The 25,613-nt window shown below is 59.5% G+C and overlaps 3 protein-coding genes across 3 annotated transcripts; all 3 read right to left on the minus strand.

Annotated features, from left to right (window-relative positions):
* Positions 1-61: 61 nt before the first annotated feature.
* On the minus strand, positions 62-1,015 carry LOC101538541 (olfactory receptor 2B11-like). Its single transcript, XM_004611591.2, has one exon. It carries the CDS (start codon positions 1,013-1,015, stop codon positions 62-64), a length of 954 nt encoding a protein of 317 aa, XP_004611648.1.
* Positions 1,016-8,776: 7,761 nt separating this feature from the next.
* LOC101538813 (olfactory receptor 2G3-like) lies at positions 8,777-9,703 on the minus strand. Its single transcript, XM_004611592.2, has one exon. The coding sequence runs from the start codon at positions 9,701-9,703 to the stop codon at positions 8,777-8,779; it is 927 nt and encodes a 308-aa protein (XP_004611649.2).
* A 14,716-nt stretch (positions 9,704-24,419) lies between these two features.
* LOC101539346 (olfactory receptor 2G2-like) lies at positions 24,420-25,364 on the minus strand. The gene has a single exon (XM_004611594.2). It carries the CDS (start codon positions 25,362-25,364, stop codon positions 24,420-24,422), a length of 945 nt encoding a protein of 314 aa, XP_004611651.2.
* Between the last annotated feature and the right edge of the window lie 249 nt (positions 25,365-25,613).

Genomic DNA, 25,613 nt, shown 5'->3' on the forward strand with positions numbered 1-25,613 from the left:
TGCGGGGGGCCTGGGAGGACCCCACAGTTTCTCCGTCACGCACAGGGGAGGGGCAGGGGGTTCACCTCTGGCAGAGCCTCCAGATCTGGCCCAGGAGCCGGGCCAGCGCCTTCTTCACTTCCTTGTTCCTCAGAGTGTAGATGAAGGGGTTGAGCAGGGGGGTGATGACGGAGTAGAAGAGGGAGATGAACTTGCCCTGCTCCTGGGAGTAGTGGGAGGGCGGCTGCAGGTACATGTAGATGGCTGGCAGGTAGAAGAGCGAGACCACCACCAGGTGGGACGAGCAGGTGCCAAAGGCCTTGCGGCGGCCCGTGGCGGACCGGATCCTGAGCACGGCCCGGGCGATGAGGCCGTAGGAGAGGAGGATGAAGGCCAGCGGCAGCAGCAGGAAGAAGCCCACCAGCCCGGCCAGCGTGGCGTCATTCACGGCTGTGTCTGCGCACGACAGCTTGATCATGGCTGGCACCTCGCAGAAGAAGTTGTTGAGCACCTGCCGCCCGCAGAAGGGCAGCTGCACCGTCAGCGCCACCTGCACCAGTGAGTTGCCGAAGCCGCTGACCCAGGTCACGGCCACGAGCTGGTGGCACAGGGCGCGGTGCATGATGAGGGCGTAGCGCAGAGGCTCACAGATGGCCACGAAGCGGTCCAGGGCCATGGTGGCCAGCACCAGACACTCGGTGCAGCCCAGCCAGTGGAAGAGGGCGTACTGCACCGTGCAGCCACCATAGCTGATGGTCTTTCGGGAGCTGCCCATGTTCACCAGCATCTGGGGCACCGTGGTGGTGGTGTAGCACAGGTCCAGGAAGGACAGGTGGCTGAGGAAGACGTACATGGGACTCTGCAGCTGCGGGTCCAGCCGGGACAGCAGGATGATGGTGACGTTGCCCAGCATGGACAGCACGTAGGTCACCAGCAGGACCATGAAGAGCGAGAGCTCTAGCCACGGCCTGTCAGAGACGCCCAGCAGGATGAAGTCCTGGGGGGTGCCCGCCCAGCTTAGGTTGTCACTTCTCATGCTGAGGCGTCTGTGAGCACCCGGGAGAACTGCGGGGCAGGAAGAGAAGGTGGGGTGAGTCCCCCGCACAGCCCCCACACCCCCGCCTCTGAGTCTGAGAGCCCGCTGGACTTGGGCACTGCCTCAGCCACAGGGAGGTGCCACTGCTTCTGGGGAGTCTCGGGGGCACAGAGAAGCTCTCGACCAACACTTCCTGCCCTCACGGCCTCACGACAGGACTCCAGGGGGTGCAGGCTCCACGGCAGGAAGCTGGGCTATTTCTCGGCTGCTTGTCCTTCTGGGCTGTATGAGCAGAGGGAGGTTCTGGCACATGGAAGACTTAGGGCAACATTGCTCCCCTCCCTGTCTGTACTGGGGCTCAAGCCAGGCTGAAGCTGGGTGTCCCCCAGACAGGGCCCTCACCTGAGTGCCCCAAGCAGGTGTCTGGCAGAAGGCTCATCACTGGCCTAGAAGAGTCTGTCTACGCTGCTCTCCTGGCCAGGGCCTGGGCCGTGGTCGTACGGAGCCTGGATGTGGGGTGGCCTTGCAGTCTGCCGTGGCAGGGCTGGGCTGCGTGGCCAGTGCACTTCTGAGGGTCAGGCGGTAGATGGCCGGTCATCCTGTGTCATGCTCCACGCGCTCTCGAGCCTCTCGTCTGCTTGTCCCGCTCTCTGCTGGGGTCTATAAGGCTCTGTCCTGTCTCCCCAGAGGCAAGGGCAAACTTGGCTCTGCTCCGGCTAGGAGGCGACCCATGACGTTTGGCTAATTAGTGTCTGAAGGGCTCTCTGGTAATTGGCACTGTGGAGGCCTGGGCGCAACCAGGGGCTCACCCCTGAAGACCAGTGGCCGGGACCCACAGTGGGGATTTCAGCTCGTGGCTCTGTGCTTCTGGAGGAGCAGCTGGTGTCCACGTGTCCAGTGACACCGACCTGCACCCCGTCCACACGTCTTTTCAGCAGTCGGGCTCCCCTGTGGGCCAAGTGAGAATGGGAGGGGAACCCCGCCGTGGGGTCCACCTCTGCCCGGTCCCATGCGGGGTCTCTGTCAGGGAGAGTGGACACGAAGGGCGATTAGGATGGCACGGGGGCCATCCACTGGCAGCACCACAGCGAGGCCTCGGCTCAGGTTCGGGGGGCGAAGCAGCACCATGTCTGTCACTTGGCTTAGGTGAGACTCGGGGTGAGAGGAGAGACGACCCTAGAGGATATTGCGGTTGTGCGTTCCCGGCTCTGCAGAGCTTGACACTGTACAGGGGTGATCAGGGGGCCCCCGGATCCGGCTCCACGTGGCCACTCTGACCAATGACCATGAGAAACTCCCCAACTCCCCTCTCAGACCCACCACATGAAACGGTTGCGACATAAACCACACAGGTGTGGATTCTCAGGTATGGACACAGGGGAGGGGTCGGCCTCAGGCCCCGAAGGTCACTCATGGAGACACAGCCAGCGGTGACACCTTCACTGCTCCATGGCTCAGTGGACACGGACGGGCAGGTGCTGGCAACGGAACACAGGTTGTCTCACTGGGAAAAATGGCTCGGAACCTACATCTGAGTGAAAACGCTTTTACTTTCACCACACAGAGAAAAACAAATAGGAGTAAGCAAAGCATTATTATATAAGATTTGGAACTGAAGGACATGTTCAGTATTTTGGGACAGGGTGACAGCTCAAAAGGTCTGAGTATCACCCCTGGAACCACATGGTCTCCTGAGTACTGACGGGTGTGGACCAAACCCAGCTAAGTGCTCACATAAGCTACTAATAAAGACAAGTAGTCGGGGGGCGGGGGTGCCTGGGGGAGCACAGGCCTTGCGTATGGAAGCCCTGGGTTCAACCACCACACGTCACTAGCCCTGCTGGGCCCTATGCATCACCAGCAATGCACCCCTCAGACTTAAATATTAAGAAATGACAACAGGGAAACAGATAAAGAAGGAATTAGACTAACTGAATAGCACTTTTTTTCAATTTTAATTTTCTCTTTTTTTTGGGGACTGACACACCTGAAAGTGCTCAGGGCTTAGTCCTGGCTCTATGCTCAGGGGTCACTCCGAGCAGGGTTTGAGGGGTCCATGTGGGGTGTTGGGAAGTGTGTTGGCTATGTGCAAAGGAAACGCCTTACCCAGCTGTACTTTCTCTTCGGTCTCCTAATAGTCTCTTTGTGAGAGACATAGTGTGAGACTACTTATTAGGATGGGATTTGACTTTATGAAACATTATACACCACCTTTTAATTTTATTAATGTATTAAGGTGTCAAAGGTGTCACTGACTTACACATTGTAGTAACATTGCATTTTATCCACGAAAATATTCTCATCTGTTATTTTGCTGTGGAGGTAGACTCACTGCAAACGAGTGCTCTGCCTCTGAGTTATATCCCCATAAAAATTTTTATTCTTATACTATGGGGGGATCTGGGCCACACCTGTCTGTGTTCAGGGGTCACTTCTGGCTCTGTGCTCAGGAATCACTCCCGGTGAAGTCCATGGAACCATGTGTGGTGCCAGGGATTGGATCCAGGCTGGCCACATGCGAGGCAAGCGCCTTCCCTCTGTATTACATCTCTGGCCCTTATCTTTTCTTTTTGTAGGAGTGGTCGAAGGGCCATTCCCAGTGGGTGTCTGATCTGACAGGAAGGCCTGACAGCTCAGGGCTCAGACCTGGCAGTGCTGGGACCGTCAGGGTCACAGCCAGTGGTGCTTGGGGTCACTTGGTGCTAAGGATCAAACTCAAGCCCAAACCCACATACAGGACATGTTCAGATCATCTGAGAGTATGACTCTCACCCTGAATCAGAATTCTGTTTTTCCTTTCAGGTTTTGGGCCACGCCTGGTGTAGTCCCAGGAAAGTGAGCCAAAGGCAAAGCATGCACTTAACCCTTTGCCTCCCCCCCAGCCCAATCAGAACTCTGCTAAGAATTGTTTGCAAGGGTCAGGGGATTTCGGAAGTAAGTAAGTTACAATTGTTTCCTCTGTAATTATTCAAAGATTCTCAGACTTAGAAGGCCTTGAAGAGACAGTTAAAGCTGTCCCCCCAGAGCTGTAGGGGACTGACCCTGGATTACCCGTCACTTTTCCTGCTGAGAGAAAAATCAAACGGGATGTTAAATTGAAAAACAAAAGCCACAGCTGGGTGGGAAGGATGAAAGCCTTTTTATGAGGAGGGGACATGGCAGGAAGCCTTGGCAAGAGCCTCAAAGACGCTGTCCATGGTGCTGAAGGGCCCTCAGAGGCTTTGGGCACGACCTAGCTCTTTCCGCTCCCTCCCCGCCCGCCCACCCCGCCTCTCCCGTCTGTGCTGACAGGGAGCTCTTTTTTTGGGTCTGTGTTTTGGGTCATGCCTGGTGGTGCTCCGGGCTTACTCCTGCCTTTTTACTCAGGAATCACTCCTGGTGGTGTTCAGGGGATCATATGGGATGCCAGGGATCGAACCAGGATTGGCTGTGTGCGAGGCAAACACCCTAACTGCTGTACTACTGCTCTGGCCCAAGGTGGGGAGCTCATAAAATTGGTTCTCCCTGACCAGGAGCTCTGCCTGTGCACAAGTAAGACCTAGGCTCACCCACCTGGGAATACACCCCACAGCCTAGAGAGGACCACACATTTGTGCATGCTGTAGAAACTGTGACAGTTACTCCTCGGCTGCAGATCTCTGCAGTATGCCTCCTAGGATTAGAATCCTGAGAGGAAGGTCACGGGAATCATTCTTAACATAGTTATCAAGTAAAGAGAACAGCCTGTTCAAATCAAGGTGAGTTCTGCAAACTATGTCATAGTGCAGGACTGCATTCTACCTGGCAGGGCCAGACACCTTGGTGGACAATGGGAGGGACCCCCAGACCTCCAGGAAAGGCTCCCTCAAAAGAATAAGACACACAAATAACCCCTTTTGTGTTTTGTTTTAGGCCATACCTGGTGGTGCTCAGGGATTACTCCTGGCTCTACACTTAGGGATCACTCCTACTAGGGCTTGGGGGACGTTTGGGGGCACAGGGATTGAACCCAGGTTAGCTGCATGCAAAACAAGTGCCCTATCCTCTGGATTATCTCTTTAGCCCCAAATGTCTCTGGAGAAAGAGACATTTTCACTCAGTGCCAGGATCTATGAGGAGGTGAGAGAAATTAGATAAATAATATACTGAAATTATACCTCCATTTTCTCACCCTTCATGCTAAACTGTGATCACTTCTCCACAGAGGTATTTTCAATGATAATAACCACAGCATCAAAGAAAAAAATAAACAAATGAACTATATCAAGTTAAAATGTTTTGCACAGCAAAGGAAACTCAAGATCTAATAAAAAGATACCCTACTAAATGGGAAAAAATATTTATACACAATACATAAAACAAAGGCTTAACATCCAGGATCTATAAAGCACTCACAAAGCTCAACAACAAAAAAATCCAATAACCCCATCCACAAATGAATGACAATATCCAAAAGACATAAGGATGGCCAACAGAGATCACTCATGATTAGGGAAATGCAAATGAAAGCAACATTGAGTTATCACCTCACACCAATGAGAACAGCACGTATCAAATGACTGGAAATATCCAGTGTTTGTGGGGTTGTGGTGAGAAGGGAACCACACCTGCTATTGGGAATGTCATCTGGTTCAGCCTCTATGGAGAGTAATATGGAGATCTATCTCAAACTCCCATATGACCCAGAGACACCACTTCTGACATCTATTTCCCAAACACAAAAACATTTCTTCAAAACGGTATGTTCACACCTATGTGCATTGCAGCAATCAGTACAATAGACGAGATATGAAAACAACCCGAATGCCCAACTATGGATAAAGAACTTGTGGTATATATACAGAACAGAATACTAGGCAGCTCGAAGAGAGAACAAACCACTCAATTCATTACCACAGAGACGGAACTTGAGGACATCATGCGGAGTGAAATCAGTCAGAGGAAAGGGACAGGCACAGAATGATCATGTATGGGGCTTAAAAATACACAACTAAGTAGCAACAAGGTCCAGAGGCAACACAATGGGAGAATCTAGCCATAAGACTGAGTTGGTGGTGGGCACTGGGGTCTTTGGCAGGGGGAGAGGGGGCACACTGGTGATGGCTGTGGTGTTGGAATTACGTGAACAGGAAACCATCATTAACAGTATTGCAAACACAGAACTTCAATCAATTACAACAAACCCATAAAGTCTGGTCATGTCTGTCATTTCTGCAGGTGAGGAATGGAATGAGCATGTTTTGGAGACCTGGAAGGAAAATGGTTCCAAGGGTCACCCTCTCATCCCAAAGCATCTGCATGCCAGTGCCCCCGCCCCCCTTCCATTCTCTGCCTCCTGCCACCTGTACTCAGTGTTACCGAGAGGCACCCAGACCTCCAGTTGAAGAGTATCGATACCTTCAGGGAAGATAGCCCCGGGCAGCGCAGCAGGAAGAGAGCAGCTTGGCCTCGGGCAACCCCTGGCCAGGCGACATCTGACCAGGCCTGCTGGAGGCAGTGATCACCGCTCTGCTCTGCCAACACTCAGTCCAGGATTAAACTCACACTGATTGTCTCAGCGCTGCAGTTCACGAAATTTATAGAGCAGATTTCTTAGATGAGAAAGAAGTTTCATTAGCCTGGTAGCTCCTGGAGTGAGGAATTTTCAACCGGAGAACTAAAACTAGAGCTACAGCTCCAAAGAGTGTCTCTCAGTCTGCTGTGCAAGTACACGGACTCTGACTCCCTGGCCCGAGTGTGGACCTTGGGGAGGACACCAGTTCACAGCAGGGCAGAGGCAGCTCACCCCAAGACTTCGTGGGTGTGTGGGGATAAGCTTATCCTCTGAGAATTTTATGTGTATGGGGTGGTGGGGGAATCACACCCAATGGTGCTCAGGACCTACTCCTGGCTCTTCACTCAGTGATCATTCCTGGTGGGCTCAGGGACCATACGAGGCACCAGGATCAAATCCAGGCTGGCCGTGTGCAAGGCCAAAGTGCCGCTGTACTATCAAGCAGCCTGCCACTGAGGAGGGTCCTGAGCAGACAGACACTACTTCAATGGCAGGTTTCTGCAAAGACGTCAGTGTATCGTGGAGAGCATGAGTACAGAGAGCCCAGCGCTGAATTACACCAAACATCAGTCCAGGAGCTGGCATCCCAGCCACTCCTCAGCGCAAGTGCAACAGGGGCTGGGGGGCTGTGTAGACCAGGGGCTATGCCCACAGGGCCACACCCACAGACCATATCACCAATGACCACACCCACACTGACCATGCCCACAGGGCCACACCCACAGACCATATCACCAATGACCACACCCACACTGACCATGCCCACAGGGCCACACCCACAGACCATATCACCAATGACCACACCCACACTGACCATGCCCACAAGTCCATACAGGAGCCAACTGTACAGGGACCAGGCCAAGAGGCCACACCCACACCGACCTCACCTGCAGAGGTCAGAGACATTTCTGGGCAACCTGGCCCAGGTATGCTCCATTTCAGCCAGTTCCCTACAGCCTGGCAGCGCCGCCCTGCCTCCGAGCATGAATTTCCACCAAGACTCCAAATGTCAGCTCGCTCCATGGCGCGTCTAGGACTGGCTCTGAAGTGCAGCAGTTCGGTTCCTTAGGAGGGTCTCCCATAGTCCCTCATGTTTGATTTATAAAAAATGCTCCTTTTCTTGGAAAAGCAAGTTGGGGCTAATAACTCTCCAAAAATAACCTCCAAGGAACGTGATGCTTCCAGAGTCTGCGGAGAGGAGAATGTTTTCCCTTCTTTGATGTTGTTGAAGATAGAAGATGAATGTGTCCTTGGAACAAGTCAAGAGAGCAGGTGGACTCCATCACCTGCTGATTTCTCCAGACAGACATGTGGAGGGCGCTCAGGACGCAGAGCCAAGGGCAGAATGTTGACTGAGGGGTGTAGTCCTGCTCTGTTACATGGGATAGGAAGGCCCCTCGGAGAGGTGGGGACTCATTTAGGAGAGATCTACTTGGGATCTGAGAGAGCCCAAACATCTCTCAGGACTGCCTAAGTCTGTTACCCAGCACAAAGACTCACCTCTCTCTTCACTGAGGACACCTGATGGTATCCTGCTGCGGGGGCCAGGAGGTGTCCCAGAGGCAGGGGGCCAGGAGGTGTCCCAGAGGCAGGGGCCCAGGAGGTGTCCCAGAGGCAGGGGGCCAGGAGGTGTCCCAGTGGCAGGGGCCCAGGAGGTGTCTCAGCAGCAGGGGGCCAGGCCCAGAGGCAGGGGCCAGGAGGTGTCCCAGCGGCAGGCCCAGCTGGTGTCCCAGCTGCAGGGGGCTGGTGAGGTGCTCAGCAGAGGGACTCATTCCTTGCGCTGGCAGGTGTCACAAATAAGCACAGAGCTGCCCCTGTGCTTCCTGGTGGGGCTGACCTGGCGACTCCCTCGGCCTGGGTTTGCACCCTGTTCAGTCAGGTCCAGGCTACACTGGGTTTTCACAGCACAAAACACAACTGCGACAGTACTGAATATCCAGGGCTCGGTAAGCACTGAGAGAGGAAAGACAGAGAGAAAGACATGCACAGCCCAGCGGGTGTCAGCACAAACCCTGGCACCTGCCCCTGGAGGGGTGGGAGGGGTGCGGCTCACCCTGAGAGGTGTCGGAGCTGCTGCAGCCTCTGCGCGTGGGATGGGGGCACCTGGGGAGTAGGGGGGCTCATCTGAGAGGCAAGAGGGGGAGCCCTGTGGCCGGTCATGGGCACCTGACGCTGAGAGGAGGGGACACTGGAAAAGCAGACCCCAGGGCCTCAGGACGGGCCGCCTGTCACCTCCCCAGGGGCTGCAGGACCCGCTTCCAGGCCGCCTTCACATCCTTGTTGCGCAGCGTGTAGATGAGGGGGTTGAGCAGCGGGGTGATGAGGCAGTACAGGAAGGACATGAACTTGGCCTGGGTGCTGCTGGCGGGGGGCTGGAGGTACATGTAGATGGCCGGCCCGAAGTACAGGAGCACCACGGCCAGGTGCGAGCTGCAGGTGCTGAGCGCCTTGAGGCGCCCCGCGGCCGAAGGCAACCGCAGCACGGCCCTGGCGATGAGCGTGTAGGACACGAGCACCATCAGGGGGGCCGCCAGGACAAAGGGGATGGCCCCCACGACGAGGGACAGGTCACTGGTGCTGGTGTCGCCGCAGGCCAGCTTGATAAGGACGGGCACCTCACAGAAGAAGTGGTCGAGCCTGCGGTGACCGCAGCGCGGGAGCTGCAGGGTGAGCGTAGCCTGCAGCAGGGAGTTGGCCAGGCCGCTGCACCAGGCCGCAGCCGCCAGCTGCACGCACACCCGGGGCCGCATGATGAGGCTGTAGTGCAGGGGCTGGCACACAGCCACGTACCGGTCGAAGGCCATCACGGCCAGCAGAGCGCACTCGGTGCAGCCGGTCCAGTGGAAGAGGTAGGCCTGCACGACGCAACCCCAGGCCGCGATGGTCTTCTCCGGGCCCCAGAGGTTGGCCAGCAGCTGGGGCACGACAGTGCAGGTGACACAGAGGTCCAGCACCGAGAGGTTGTCCAGGAAGAAGTACATGGGCGTCTGGAGTCTGGGATCCACCAGGGAGAGGAGGATAATGGAGCCGTTGCCCACCAGGGTGAAGATGTAGGAGACCAGGACCGCGCCAAAGAGGGGCATCTCCAGCCCGGGGTGATCTGAGAAGCCCAGCAGGACGAAGGTGCCAGGGAGGCTCTCGTTCCCCCCGCCCATGCTGCCCGCCTGCCTCACCGGGGCTGTGAGGAGAGGGGTGTGAGCTTGAGCACGGCTCTGCTGCGGGCCAAGGCAGCGTGCTGCAGCCATCCACTCTCCAGCATGGACACTGCCCTCCAAGGTGACGGGAGATAGTGACAGCGCCAGGGCCAGAGGCAGGGACCCTGCCGTGTCCAATGGCTGCTCCTGCTGGAGGTGGGGTCTGAGCACTGTCGAGACAGGGAGGCGGCTTGTCTGCAGCACACGGGGCACCCAGTGCCCCGGCCCTAACCCGATGCTTTTGGCACCTGTCTGGGTAACAGCCACCTACCCGCCCATCTTCCTACAGTCCAGGATGCTGGAGACTGCCTCTGCTGTCAGCTGTAGCACTGTCAGCCCCATACAAAGCTGCCAGGACAGAGTCCTCAGTCATCACGTCACGCTCAGCGCCGCCTCAGGAGCCACCACAGCAGAAAGCCCCGGAAGGGTGAACGGACTGAAGGGTGGCAGATGGGGTCCCGCGGGCTTCCCAGAAAGGGCCAGCCTGAAGGAACACTCAGAATGGCAATGCTCACTCTTTCCCTCCAAAGCTCAACCCGCAGCACACCCGAGACCAGTGCCGGGGCTTCGCTCTGAGACTCCTGAGACCCCAGTGCACGGCCTGTAGGGCCACCCCTACAGCTCCTCTCAGCATCCCTCCTGCTGTCTCTCCCTCATCTGGGAGGAGCTGTAGGCAGCGGAGATGCGGCTCCTTTTCAGGGGGCTGGTGAGGCCCACAGCACTTGCCTGGAGACCTCCTGGGTCTCCAGAGTTTGTGCAGAGCTCTTCCTTCCCCCACGCAATTAGCTCAGGGGCTCCTCTGGGAGAGGAGAGGAGAAGTGTTCCCAGGGGTCTGGAATCTTGAATCAGCTCTGCTCTAGGGATGAGGCCCCTGGGCATGCGAGCATGCGTGAGTGTAGTGTAGGTGAGTGTGTGTGTGTGAGTGTAGTTCAGCGTATGTGTATGAGTGTGTCTGTGTGTGAGTATAGGTAAGTGTGTGTGTGAGTGTAGGTGAATGTGTGTGTATGAGTGTGTGTGAGTGTAGGTAAGTGTATGTGTGTGTGAGTGTATGTGAATATGTGTGTGTGTGTGTGTGTGAGAGAGAGAGAGAGAGAGAGAGAGAGAGGGAGAGAGAGAGAGCATGAGCTCTGAAACAGCTCACAGTCCTGGCTCTGAGCTGAGACAGCATCTGAGGGCCTCAGTGGCTGTTCTCTGCACCCCTCCATGAACAGGCTGAGTCAGACCCTCACAGAGACACCTTTTCCCGCACAGGCTGATCTAGGTCCCTCTGCCTGGGCTTGCCCTTGGCCCTCTGTTCCAGTGCTCAGGCACGTGGTTCTACTGACTGCAGCTTTGTGAAATACACTCGGAGCTCCAGACTGTTGGTGCCTCTAGACTCACTTTTTCTTTAAATAAACACTGTTTTGGTTATTCTAGCTTTCTGGACTGGAAACAATATCTGCAGTGCTGTTAGTTGTGTGATAGGGTTGGCACCAACTCTGCAGATGCCCACACTGCCCTCAGGTATTAAAATAACACGAACAGTCCGGCCCAGGAACCCAGGGGAACTCTCCACTTGCTGCTGTTTGAGCAAATCGACATCCTGGACTCATCCTTCACCTTCTCCATCTGAGGTGACTTCATCCCTCACCCCCTACATCAAGCAAAGTCCACACGTAGCCAAACAGTGGCACCGGGAAGAGCAGGAAGCACCGACAGCTGGTTCTCCACTTAATCCTTCCTTCCTCGTGACTGGCTGAGCGTCTGGCCCTCACCCAGGCTGGGGTGAAGGGCCGGTCTTATCCCACAGCATCTGCCCAGGGCAGGAACTGGCGGCTAACAGACAGGAACCGGCTTCCTCCACAGCTGGTCTGCAGGAGCAGCTGCGATTGCATCTCGTCCTGAGGGTGGGCACTCCACAGGCTATCTGCACCGCAGCAAGGAGTCCACCAGCGTCCGCTCTGCGCATGACAACGTTCAGCGCAGCAAGTGCTCCAGGACAAAGACGGAGAGGGACCAGTAAGGGGTCCGCAGAATGGTTGGAACTTTGTGTGCTTATTTCTATTTGCCCAACCTGAGGGAAATGGGTCAGGGAGAAGATGTGACTCCAGTGTTCCAGACTCTGGCTTGGCTCTGGCTTGATCCTGGCACCACACAGCCACTGAGCATCACCGGTGTGATCATGCACCCAACACCATGCACTTGCTCCCAGCCATGGGGCAGGTCTTCAGGCACCTGCGTGCCAAGTGCTTGGCCTTGGAGAACTTTCTGTTCAGGTCCTTTTCCCATCAGGTCCCGTGTACAGAGGAGGGGACAGACTGGCACAGTGAGGAGAGGCTGCTGGCAGCAGGCATGGTTCTATCCCCCTGTCCGTCACTACAGCCAGTCCCCAGGACCCTGGGAGAAAGTGCAGGGGTTGGGGCAGATGGGGAAAACGGGCAGATCACCACCCTCCTTCCTGCTGCTCCTGAGAGCTCAATGTCTGGGAAGGAAGAGCCACACCCCACCCACCACGGAGGCAGGAGACAAACCAGACTTCAGCCCAAACTCTCCTCGCCCCTTGGGCATCAGGAGAAGGGCAGGGTATTGGGAACTCGAGATTCCATATTCCTGGGGTACAGGGATGGAATTCTGCACACATATGCACATGCAGAGAGACAGGAGCACACATGTGCATGTGGCACTCATGCCCCTCCTCCAGCCCGACACCCTCTCCATAGCCTGTGGTTGGAGGCGCTGCTCTGGGCTGTGGGCGGGAGCACTAGCTGCTCTGAGACGGCATGCAGAGGGAGGATGGGGAACTGCCTTCTGTCCGAGCTCAGGTGAGTTCACAGGGAAAGGGGCACGGGCAGGGGGCTGAGCCCGCGGGCCCTGGGGGTAGATCTGCTGCCATCACGTGGGGCTTTTCTGTGGCCACACAGCCATGGCTGCAGACGCCAGCAGTGTGCTGAGCATGGGAGGTGTTTGTGCTTGGCCTCAGCTCACTGGCTCACCTGTTCCCAGGTCTCCTGAGGGGCCTGCGCCTGCTGCCCTCCCATCACTCCCAGGAGGCCAAGCGGCAGGGCTGTGGGCTGGGGGCAACTGTGTGTCTGCAGGGCCACCAGTTGTTGCCTCACAAAATGCAGCCAGGCTGACTGAAGCGTCCCCAGACAGCCCCATATTCCCCGTGTACGAGTCCCCTGCTAGGCCCTGTGACCTCCTGTCATTGAGTGCTCACTTTGGGACCTTGCTGTGTCACTGGCCATCATTGCTCTGTTCAGTCCTGGCCTGGGCTCCTAAGGTCCCTTAGAAGTGGAGCAGCTGCTCCAGAAGTCTGCTTTTTATTGATTTTTGGGCCACACCCGGCAGTGCTCCGAACTCAGAGATTACTTCAGAACAATCTCTGGGAGATTGGGAGACCATGTGGGGTGCCAGAGATCAAACCCTGGGTTGGCCACAGGCAAGGCAAAGCACACTCCCTGGTGTGCTGTTCCTCCAGTTTCTCTATCAGTCTTTGAGTGGATGATTGCGGGTGAGAAGGGAGGGAATATGGGAATCCAGGGATAGAGAGAGGGGAGACACCCATGGGATCTGGAGAAGAGAGGGGAGACGTCCCTGGGATCTGGAGAAGAGAGGGGAGATGTCCTTGGGATACTGGGACAGAGAGAGGGAGACGTCCCTGGGATCTGGGGACAGAGAGAGGGAGACGTCCCTAGGATCAGGGGACAGAGAGAGGGAGACGTCCCTGGGATCAGGGGACAGAGAGAGAGATGTTCCTGGGATCTGGGGACAGAGAGAGAGATGTCCCTGGGATCTGGGGACAGAGAGAGGGAGACGTCCCTGGGATCAGGGGACAGAGAGAGGGAGACGGCCCTGGGATCAGGGGACAGAGAGGGAGATGTCCCTGGGATCTGGGGACAGAGAGAGGGAGACGTCCCTGGGATCAGGGGACAGAGAGGGAGATGTCCCTGGGATCAGGGGACAGAGAGAGGGAGACGTCCCTGGGATCAGGGGACAGAGAGAGGGGAGACACCCATGGGATCAGGGGACAGAGAGAGGGAGATGTCCCTGGGATCAGGGGACAGAGAGAAGGAGACGTCCCTGGGATCTGGGGACAGAGAGAGGGAGATGTCCCTGGGATCGGGACAGAGAGAGAGACATGTCCCTGGGATCTGGGGACAGAGAGAGGGAGACGCCCCTGGGATCAGGGGACAGAGATAGGGGAGACACCCATGGGATCTGGGGACAGAAGAGGGAGACGTCCCTGGGATCAGGGGACAGAGAGAGGGAGACGTCCCTGGGATCAGGGAACAGAGAGAGGGAGTCGCCCCTGGGATCAGGGGACAGAGAGAGGGAGACACCCCTGGGATCAGGGGACAGAGAGAGGGGAGACGCGCATGGGATCTGGGGACAGAGAGAGGGAGACGTCCCAGGGATCAGGGGACAGAGAGAGGGAGACGTCCCAGGGATCAGGGGACAGAGAGGAGACGTCCCTGGGATCTGGGGACAGAGAGAGGGAGACGCCCCTGGGATCAGGGGACAGAGAGAGGGAGACCTCCCTGGGATCAGGGGACAGAGAGAGGGAGACGCCCCTGGGATCAGGGGACAGAGAGAGGGAGACACCCTTGGGATCAGGGGACAGAGAGAGGGAGACATCCCTGGGATCAGGGCTCAGAACAGAATCAGGAAGCTGCCTGTCCATATGGGAGCATGTGGACGCCCTGGAGCTGGGCCTCGGCTCTACCAGCCTGCAGGGAAATGCCTTCCAGCAACAGCAAACTCTGCCAAGGGCCTGGCGCCAAGGCGGCAAAGGCAGCCAGCCACCGTCCCCGGAGTGGCAGAGAGTAATAGTCCTCCGGTGTAGTCCCTCCCCAGTGTGGCAGGGTGGGCCCTGCCCCAGCAGCTGCAGCGTGACAGAGGCTGGGCATTGCCCCCGCGTGGCGGGAGTAGCAGCCCCTCCCCAGGTGTAGCAGAGTGGGCCCTGCCCGGTGTGGCGGCGGCGGGCCAGGAGCTGAGTGGGCAGAGAGCGGCCAAGGCTGTGTGGCCGTGGTGGGTGATGCTCAAGGCATGCTGGGAGCCCGGGAGCTGGGGCGGGTGTCCTGAGCCGACACAGTATGTCAGACAAACCCCAGAGACACGGACAACGGAGAGGCCCGGAGTCGGGGACGGTGTCCACCGGGTCTGGAGGGACACCCACTGTCCTGCCGCAGGGCCGCGCTCCCAGCCGCCCACCAGGGGGCACCTCCTGGACCCTCTGCTTGCAGGGAGTGGGGACGAGGGCTCCACGCGTTGCCGCTGGCCCAGCTCCCTCCCGCTGTGCTGCCGCCCGCCCACCCGGGTGCAGGGCAGGTGCGCGCAGGGGCTGGAGCGGGCGGGCTGACCTCTCCCCTCTGCTTCACTCAGCTGCTGCCTGCGGGGCCCCGAGGAGCCGTGCAGGAAGGAAGCCGCCGGGAGGAAGCGGTAAGGGGTCCCGCTCTCCGCTCAAGCGCGTGCTGTTTCCGCAGCCTGGGCCCCGGGGCCCCCGTGAGCGGCTCAGTCCCGAGATAAGGTCTGGGGGCACAGAGCAGACACGCACTAGCACCCCTCCCACGTCCCTCCCTCCTCGGGGGCGCCTCTGTCCCCGCCACACCCGGCCCTCACAGCTCTCCCCACTCCAGCTCAGCTTCTGGGCTTCCCTGTCTGTCAGAGGGCAGCCAGGACACTGGCCCGAGAGAGCACAGGGGGCGATGCTCGCCGTGCACACGCCTGACTGCTTGGTGCCCAGCGCCTCAGTCCCTGGAGCACCACCAGGAGCGAGCCATGAGCACTGCTGGTATGGCCCCCACAAAACAGACCGGCGGGAAATAAGCTTGCACTTAGTTTACCACAGTTCTTGCCATGTCACAAGACTGTACGCGTGTTCTCTGCACACAGGAGAGTTCCTCCCATGTCGCACATATTCTCTGTACACGTGAGGGTCCCTCCAAATTCATGAGGCTGCACACATGTTCTCTGCACAGAGCAGAAACTCCCACACAATGTCACTTCATGTGTATTCTCCACACCTGGGAGAGTCCCTCCCATACCACACCATGAGACTGCACATGTGTCCTCCCCACACACGAGAGTCCCTCTCATCATGAAATTGCACGTGTTCTCTGCACACAGGGCAGTCCCTCCCTTCATGAGACTGCATGTCTTCTACACATAGGAGAGTCCGTCCCACGCCATGAGACAGCATGTGTGTTCTCCACACACATCAGAGTCCTTCCCACACCACATCATGAGATTGTACATGTGTTCTCCATACACAGGAAAGTCCCTCTCATCATGAAATTGCACATGTGTTCTCTGTACACAGGGCAGTCCCTCCCATCATGAGATTGCACATGTCTTCTACACACAGGAGAGTCCCTTCCACACCATGAGATAGGATGTGTGTTCTCTACACACATCAGAAGAGTCCCTCCAGGTCATGAGGCTGAACATGTATTCTCTACACAAAGAAGAGTCCCTCCCACAGCAAGAGATTGCACATGTGTTCTCCCCACACAAGAGTCACTCCCACACCACAAGACTGCACAAGTGTTCTATCCACACATGTAAGAGTTCCTCTCACATCATGAGACTGCACATGTGTTCTCTCTACACACAGAAGAGTCCCTACCATGAGACTACACATATGTTCTCTCCACACAAGAGCAAGTCTTTCCCACATTACAAGACTGTGTTTCTCTCCAGACATGGGAGAGCCCATCCCACATCACGAGACTGTACATGTTCTCTCCACACAAGAACACTTCACACAAGAAAGCATACATATTCTCTCCACACACGGAGAGTCCTTCCCACATTACAAGACTGCATGTATGTTCTCTCCATAAACAGTAGAATCCCTCCTAGGTCATGAGGGACTGAACACAGGAGAGTCCTTCCCTCCCACATCATGAGACAGCACACATGTTCTCTCCAAATACACCAGAGTCCCTCCCACACCATGAGATGGTACGCGTATCCTCTCCACACGCAGGAGAGTCCCCCTCGTCATGAGACACACGCGTATTCTCCACACCCAGGAGAGTACCCCGCTTGTCATGAGATGCATGCGTTTTCACACACAGGGAGAGTCCCCCCTCGTCATGAGATGACATGCATGTTCTCCACATACCAGAGTCCCCCCGTCATGAGATGCACGCGTGTTCTCCACACACCAGAGTCCCCCCTCGTCATGAAACGCATGCGTGTTCTCCACGCACATGCGCCCTGGGCTGTCCACACTCACCGTGCGGCCACCGAGTGTCCTGCTGTCCGCTCTCTCCGCAGGCAGGACGCAGGCAGGAGGGCGAGCCCCGGCCGAGGCCCGGCCAAGCACTGTGAGTGTCCACTGGCCGGAGTGGGGCCTGCCCCGCGGGGCGCCGGGCGGGTCGGGCAGTGGGAGGGGTCCCTCCGGGCGGGGTCCCTCAGGGCGGGGTCCCTAGGTGGGGGGTCCCTCAGGGCGGGGTCCCTAGGTAGGGGGGTCCCTCAGGGCGGGGTCCCTAGGTGGGGGTCCCTCAGGGCGGGTCCCTAGGTGGGGGTCCCTAGGTGGGGGTCCCTCACGGCGGGCTCCTCAGGGTGGGCTCCTCAGGGCGGGGTCCTCAGGGCAGGCCCTCAGGGCGGGGTCCTCAGGGCGGGGTCCCTAGGTGGGGGTCCCTCAGGGCGGGGCCCTCAGGGCGGGTCCCTAGGTGGGGGGTCCCTCAGGGCGGGTCCCTCAGGGCGGGGTCCTTCAGGGCGGGTCCCTCAGGGCGGGGTCCCTAGCTGGGGGGGTCCCTCAGGGTGGGCACTCAGGGCGGGGTCCTTCAGGGCGGGCCCTCGGGGCGCCATGACGGCGGGGCGACCCGTCAGGCTCTGGTGTGCGTGGAGGCGCCTGCCGCCGCCCCGCTGACCCGCTGACCCGTGACCTCGTGCCTGGCACGCGGGGCCGCCCTCAGGCCCCTGTGCGGGCTAGAGTGGCCGAGCGGCGGCAGCGCCACCCCGCGGTGCGGAGGCGCCAAGGCGCCAACTGGCGCTCAGAGGCGGTTCCCTCCCCACCCACTCCCCACTCCAGGGACTGAGCCACTGGGGGCCGCGTTTCGGCGGGTGCCCTGGGCCTGGGGCGGGGGGCTGGGCCCTGGCCTTGTGCCCTGCGCACCGCCAGCCCCCACCTGCGCCGCCTACTGGGGGTCGGGGCGTTTGGGGGGCACGTCCGTCCCATCTCCCCCTCCTCCGAGAGGCGGGGGGCTGCTGCCACCAGCGCCTGCCCCTCGGCGCTCGCCGCTTAGCACCTGCCCCCTGGCATGCCCAGACGCGCCAGCCCGGGGGGCCCGCTCCGCTTGGTGGTGCCCGTGCTGGGTGCAGACACGGGGCCTGGGCGGCTCTGCCCAGCCTCCGACGGGGGCTCACACCCGAGCCAGCCCCCCCACAGCCCGCAAACGCCTCTCCTCTCGCCCCTCATCACTGCAACCTCTCGTCATGGAGGCACCTTTGCCCCTGGGCCGCTCACGCACGGGCTCGGCCTCGTGTGCTCAGGCCCTGCACTCCCAGAGCGGCCCGCGGGGAGCTGGGGCTGCTCCTTCAGAGAGCCTTGCTCTGGGAACCAGCCCGGCTCTCTCAGGGGCCCCGGTCCCCAGCAGCCCACCCGCATCAGCCCCTGGGCTTGTCGGAACCAGTCGGGGACCCTGCCCCGCGGGTTCTGACCCAGACACCCCCGTCGGCCCCCCGGGGCCCTGTGTGGCCCCCTCCGGCCAGTGAGAAAGGGAAGTGAAAGGGGGAAGTGCTTCTTATGACACCCCACATCTCTGATAATCAGGCACGCGCCTCTCCTTCCCGGGGGGGGGGGGCGGGCAGGAGCCCTCGAGCAGGTGAGGAGAGTCCCCGTGACCCGGGCGGCTGCGAGGGACATGAGCCCAGAGCCAGACTCCAGAGCTGGGGTTTGTGGAGCACTGCAGCACACGTGAAAGGGAGCACTGCTCTGACGTACTCGTCTCCGAGGTGGCACCCCTGCGAGGTGACTCCATGACGGCAGGACAGCACCAGGCTGGGGGATGGGCGGAGCAGTCTAGGGGTCCGCCGAGCGCCAGCTCCGCAATCTGCCAGACCTTCTACTGGAAACAGCCCCTCTGCCATGCTTAGTGTTTGGTCCTGGCTGATTGAAAATAGAGTGGGGGAGGCCCACTGACACCGTTACTCTCCACCTCTCCGCCGTGCCACCCCACAGCGTGACCTTCCTTCCCTGTCCCTCCCCTCGGGCCAGCCCCAGGGCGTGTGAGGAGGTGCCCATCCGCCTCCCAGATGGGGCAGCTCTGTGCTGGGTGCTCCACCTGGGGGGCCGCTGCTCCCCGCCTCTCCCTGCCTGGACAGCTCAGGGGCTGCTTCCACCCCGCAGCCCCTCCCCAGCTGCAGCCCCCAGACTCAGCTTGTCTTCTTTCCTTTGACCCCGCAGGTGGAGGCCCCCCACTCACTCCCAGCCAGGTAACTGAAAGCTTGTCACGCTTTTTTGGCAAATGTCAGTTCTGGTCACCTGCTCACAGTCATGCCAGGGTCCTTCCCACAGAGATTCTGCAGAGACTCACCCGGGTTTCTCATCCCAAAATAATTTTCCTGCTCAGTCTAAAGCAGATGGGAAAAAGTATCACTGTAGCACTGTCGTCCCGTTGCTCATCGATTTGCTTGAGTGGGTACCATTGAGACTTGTTACTGTTTTTGGCATATCGAATACGCCATGGGGAGCTTGCCAGGTTCTCTGAGGGGGGCGGAGGAATCGAACCTGGGTTGGTCGCGTGCAAGGCAAATACTCTACCCACTGTGCTATCACTCCAACCCCGGAAAAAAGTAATGGGCTAAAAATATCTCATTGATTTAGATAACAGGCTAGCTTTTTTTTTTTCTTTTTGGGTCACACCCAGCGATGCACAGGGGTTACTCCTGGCTCTGCACTCAGGAATTACTCCTGGCGGTGCTCAGGGGACCATATGGGATACTGGGATTTGAACCTGGGTCGGCCGCGTGCAAGGCAAACGCCCTTCTCGCTGTGCTATCACTCCAGCCCCGGAAAAAAGTAATGAGCTAAAAATATCTCATTGATTTAGATAACAGGCTAGCTTTTAATTCATCTAATTCTACCAAAGTCCATTATTTTAGCTTTCAGAACTATTATCACGAATCATGAATCAATCACAAAATCCCGTTAATCACCTATTTCTTGAGCGGGCTCAGTAACCTCTCAATTTGTCCTTTCCCTGAGATCTTAGAAGTCTATCTCGACTCGGCCCTCCCAACTGGAGGCTCTTTCAGGGTCAGGGGAATGAGATTCAACTTGTTACTGGCTTTAGCGTATGAATACACCATGGGAAGCTTGCAAGGCTGTCCCATGTGGGCAGGAAACTCTCAGAAGCTTGCCAGTTTCTCCCAGCGGGGAAAGTAAGTTACCGGGAGCTTACTTTTAAGTCTCTGGATGTTGGCTGTTGATGGAATTGCACACACCTGGGTCCCTCTGCCGGTACCTTCATGCGTGAGTCCTGTCTGAATGTGTGGAGAGGGGCCTCGAGCATGGCTGTGGCTAGGTTCCGGTGGTCTTCGGCCGTAAGCACGACAGGAATCAATGCCAGAGAAAACTTCGAATGCCGCTGAACAGCCACCTGGCAAACACTGAGTTAATCAGTGTCTGGCGTGCTAATGCTTGAATTTCCCCTTTGTGATGGAAAATGGGCTGGGACACTCCACCCTGTGAGCCAGAGCTGTTGTTTGATCACTGGTGGATTCCCGATCGATCGATTGAGGGGATCTGAGTGCTGACCGGGCCAGCTGCTGCTCACTGCTGGCTGAGGCCGCAGCCTCTGTGCCGTGCCCCCAGGCTGGGTCTCTTTAGAGGCGCGTCCATGTCGACTTGGCTCTTTGCTGGAGGGGCAGTGGGCACTGTTGCGGGCTCCTTCTCTCTCTGTCCCTAGCAGGAAGACGCAGGTGCCCAGGGGTCAGATGAGGTGTGCTACACAGTCATTGACCATGGCCTGTGCCCACGACTGTCCCTGAGCTTCAGCCACAGCTACGAGAACATCCTATTGGCCCCGGAGAGAGGGGGGCCGGCCAGCGGGAGCCCCGAGACCGAGTACGCTCTGCTCAGGACGGTCAGCATGCCCAGACCGCCTTCCTGCCCCCCTGAGCACGACTATGAGCTGGTTCTGCCAGAGGCCCCACGTGTGCTCGGGGCAGAGGGTCGAGTCTGTCCATGCTGCCGGGAATCCCTGCACTCGGTGGAGTCACGCACATGAGCTGATGCCACGGGCCTCTCTGACACGCAGCTCTGACGCCTCCTCTCCCCCCCCCCCACCCGCCCCCCGGGTCTCCTGAGCAGAGCTGCGAGGGTAAAAGCTTCAGTAAAAGCGACGGGTCGGGCAGGGCTCTCGTGTGTGCCCTGCCTGAGGCCGACGTGCCCGTGGCAGTGTCCACCCCTCTGACCGCCATGACTGCACAGAGCCGCCCGCTCACGTGCCCACGCCCGCATGGTGCCCGCCCCTCTGGGTCCTGCACAAACTGCGCGCTCTCAGCTGTCTCACGTCCAGCTGGGCAGGTCCCGAGGCTTTCGTTTTCCCCTTTGTTTGGGGGACTTTGCGTCAGTGTGGCGGGCACACGGGGCAGGGCCAGCCTCCACGCATGAATAAATGTGTGCTCACGGCGATCTCGGGAGACCGCAGGCCGCTGAGCTGGCCGAGTGGATCCGTCGCTGGCCCTCCCAGGACGGGGCAGCCCAGAACCCTCCGCACCGGGTATCGACCTGCATACAGGCGGCTCTCCAGCTGACCTGGAAGAGACAGCCACCAGGAGCCCCAGCCTCACAGCTCCCGACTGCGGGCACCTCCCGCTTCCACAGCACTGGCGGCCAAGTAGCAGCACATTAAATTTGGTGGAAGGCTGCATACAAGTCCCCTTAGCTCAGAGACGGAAACTAGCACAGGAGGCTCGTTAGCACGTTAGCACGAGCGCTCTGAAGTCCACAGAGAGCACTTCAGTAACAGTGTAAGACAGAGCAGTTACTGCAGCTCCATTTGCCACTTTGTTACAAGAAATACCAAGCAAAGTTGCTTGTGCCTGCTAAGGGGGCAGGCTTGGGGGGCATGGGGGGAACTGGGGACAATAATGGGGGATGGTCACTGTGTTGGAACAATGAATGCTGAACAACTTTGTAAATCACAGTGTTTAAATTTAAAAAGGTAAATGCAGAGAGGCACAGGGTGGAGAGGATTATATCTCAACAAATAAAGAACATAAATGTACGTGAACAAATGTGAATGAGAACAACTTAGGAACAGTCTGTTTGGCGCCTGTGAGGAGTAAGATCCCCGATTCTGAGGAAGTTCCTGCAGAAAAGCCCTGGTAACTGCAGCTTCCGATGGGGGATGCTGGACAGACACTCAGGTGCAGCCTGGGCCTGCTGACCATACAGGGGCGTCCACGCCCCACTCTGCTCTTCCCACAGGGTACGCGTACACGCACGCACATGCAGTGGCATACCACATAAACACGCCTGTGCACATGCACACGTGAACACATACACACCTGCACGTGCATGCACAGAACCGCCCCTTGCTGCAGTGAGTCTCCTTTGGGGAGGGCCGGCTTGGCCACGGGACAGTCACACAGCCACCGCCCAGCTCGTTGGTCATCGAGGGAGTGTGGTCACGTGCTAAACAGCGGTGCCTTTGGGAGTGCACCGGCCCCAGGGTTGCAGGGGGAGGAGCTCAGAGCCCCAAAGGCTGGGCAGGAAGGGTGGGGCGGGGTGGGGCGGGGCCAGGGCGGGGCCTTGGAGGAGCAGGGCCTTGGAGGGGCGGGGCCAGGGCGGGCAGAACTGCGCAGGACAGGGCAGGGGCTGGGTGGGGTCGACCCCAGCATGACTCCAGGTCAGCAGGTAAAGACCAGCACAAAGAGCAGCCGGTCCAGGAAGGGAGGATGAAGCCGGATGGGGAGCTCACGCTGGTCCCCTGCACCCCCAGGAGGAGGGGGTCCTAGGGCACCACCTAGAGGATGGAGAAAGGAGGGAGAAAGGAGGGAGGGAGAGGAAGAGAGAGGGAGATAGAAGCAGGGAGGGAGGACATGGGCAAGTGGACTCCACAGCCATGGACATGGACGCAGGGGACCCGGGCAGGTCACACGGAGCCGGTTTACAGTTGAAGCAGGTCTCTGGCCCTTTAAGGTACAGCCAAGGGCCTCTGGAGACCCTGGCTGGAAAGGAGGCCCAGTCTGGCCCCCCCAGCCCTGCTGTCCCCAGCTGCCCTTAGGCCAAGCAGTGACCATCGGTTGGTTGGTCGCTAAGAGAAAATTCCCACCCAACACAGGGGGAGGAGCGGCTTGAGCCAGGCGGGTGGTGATGAACCTTTTCGCTGGGTCCCCTGGCTCCCCAGACAGCCGTGTCGGGTGAGAGGGCTGAGCTCAGCAGGTCCCTCGGGAGGCCAGGCCAGTGCCCGGGGGAGGCGAGGGGAGCCAGAGCAGCCCCAGAGGTCAGGGGAAGGGTCACAGCCGTGCCCCAGGTGGCAGCTCACGGAGGGAGCTTCCTGGCCCGCGGTGCCCGCACGTGCCCCCGCACCCGACTCGCCGCCCTCCAAGCTTGTGGGGCTCCGTGCCCTGCGTCGGCACCTCGGCATGCTGGAGGTCGGGGGCTGTGTCGCCCCCCAATCAGCCACCTGCTCACACAGGGCCTCTGGGGCTGCCCCCCTGCCCACTGCCCCGCAGGAAGCTGGCTGGGCAGCACGTCCTGCCCGTGTCCCCGCCTGACCCTGTCTGGGGCTTTCCTGCTCGGCTGACCAGCCTGGCTCCTCCCCGGGCTGGCAGCGGGGTCAGGCCCCGGGGGGCTGTGCCCGCAGCAGGTCAGGGCCCAGGGCCCCTCGGGGGTGGGGGCGGGCTGGCAGCACCATGCCTCTGCTCTGTGGGCCACTTCCCTGCCAAGGGGCTCGGAATCACAGCTCAGATCCGCAGTGTCCAGACCCAGTGCCCCCCGCACCAGGCGTGTCTCGAAACCCCACATGTGCCCCTGGGCCCAGCCCTGCCCCATCTCCAGGCCTCGGCCACCTGTCCTGTTTGCAGCTCAGCCCCTGGCTGTGTTCCCCGGGGCCAGGGACGGGTCTGGAAGGACACTGACCACGCAGCCCAGCCTCGCGTCCTCCGTTCCTGGAGGGCGAGCCCAGGAGACTCGCCATGAACTTTCCTGGTGCTCAGACCTCGACCAGAGTCCATGAAAATGGGCTCACACTGGCTACACCGGGGGCGTATTTGGGAAAAGAGAGGCCAAGCGGGGTGGGGCAGTGTCTCGGCATGGCCCCCAGGGTGCTCAAAAGGAACACAGGTGAAAGTCACACCTGTGGGGGCCCCGGTGGGAGCTGGGGTCAGCTGGAAGGAGGGGGAGGACTGGGAGGACTGAGGTGCACGGGGCCTGTGGCCGGAAACAGGCTGGTCCCCTCCTGGGAGCCAGGACAGGGCCACGAGCACTCAGGCTGGTGCAGAGACCACCTCACACTAAGGACGGTATTCACGTGCTTTTTATTGGGGCGGGGGGCTAGGCCACACCCAAGGTGCTCAGGGCTTGCTCCCGGCTCTGTGCTCGGGCCCACATGGGGCAGGAACCGGCCAGGGGGATGCAGGAAACGCCACCTTGCCTGCTGACCTGCCTCTCCAGCCACAACTCTGAAGAGAAAGCACACCCGATTCTCAGCAGCCTCGCTCGGCAACTGCCGGGTGACTAGGAAGAACGCACCCCCAGAGCCCGCCCCAGCACCTTCCGGAGCCCGGCCTTCACCTCCTGATTCCGCAGGGTGTAGATGAGCGGGTTGAGCACGGGCGTCACCACCGTGTAGAACAGCGACACGAACTTGCCCTGGTCCTTGGACCTGCTCTGGGCCGGCTGCAGGTACATGAAGATGATGGTCCCGTAGAAGATGACGACCACCGTGAGGTGCGAGGAGCAGGTGCCGAACGCCTTCCTGCGGCCCGAGGCCGACCGGATCCTCAGCACCGCCCGGGCAATGCAGCCGTAGGAACCCAGAATGAAGGACACGGGCAGCACCAGGAAGAGGACGCTGGCCACGAAGAGCTCGGCCTGGTTGAAGGTGGTGTCCACGCAGGCCAGCTTGATGAGCATGGGCACCTCGCAGATGAAGTGGTCCACGCGGCGGTGGCCACAGAAGGGCAGCTGCAGGGTGAGCGTGGACTGCACGAGGGTGGTGGCCACGCCGCTGAGCCACGCCGTGGACGCCAGCAGGCGGCAGAGCCGGGGGTGCATGACGAGGGCGTAGTGCAGGGGCCGGCACACGGCCACGTAGCGGTCGTAGGACATGACGGCCAGCAGGACGCACTCGGTGGAGCCCAGCGCCAGGGACACGTAGAGCTGCACCGCGCAGCCTCCGTAGGAGATGGACTTGTCGGGGCCGCCCAGGTTGACCAGCAGCTGGGGCACGACGCTGCTGGTGAAGCACAGGTCCAGCAGCGAGAGGTGGGCGAGGAAGAAGTACATGGGCGTGTGCAGCCGGGCATCCAGCCGCGACACCAGGATGATGGCCGCGTTGCCCAGGAGGGTCGCCATGTACAGGAGGAAGACGAGCCCGAAGAGGACCAGCTCTAGCTGGGGCCGGTCGGAGAAGCCCACCAGGATGAAGCCCGGGGGGCCGCTGGCATTGGTGCCCGGCATAGCATCACGGGGAGGGGCGGGCCGTGCCCCAAGCCCGAGGTCAGGGCCGGGGCAGGGAGACGGGCTGGGCTGTGGGGAGGAACGGCCGAGGCCCGCCTGAGTCCCCGGCCCCCTCCCCCCCAGGCTGGCTCTGTGTGGTGGGGGGAGTCCGGAGGCGGCCCGGCCGGGCTCAGGGCAGAGAGCAGCCCAGGAGGGGGTGTGCCAGAAGCAGGCGAGAGAACCGGTGGGTCTAGCAGGTGTTCAGGCACC

This window comes from Sorex araneus, chromosome 2 (genome assembly GCF_027595985.1).
Source record: "Sorex araneus isolate mSorAra2 chromosome 2, mSorAra2.pri, whole genome shotgun sequence".
NCBI lineage: Eukaryota > Metazoa > Chordata > Mammalia > Eulipotyphla > Soricidae > Sorex > Sorex araneus.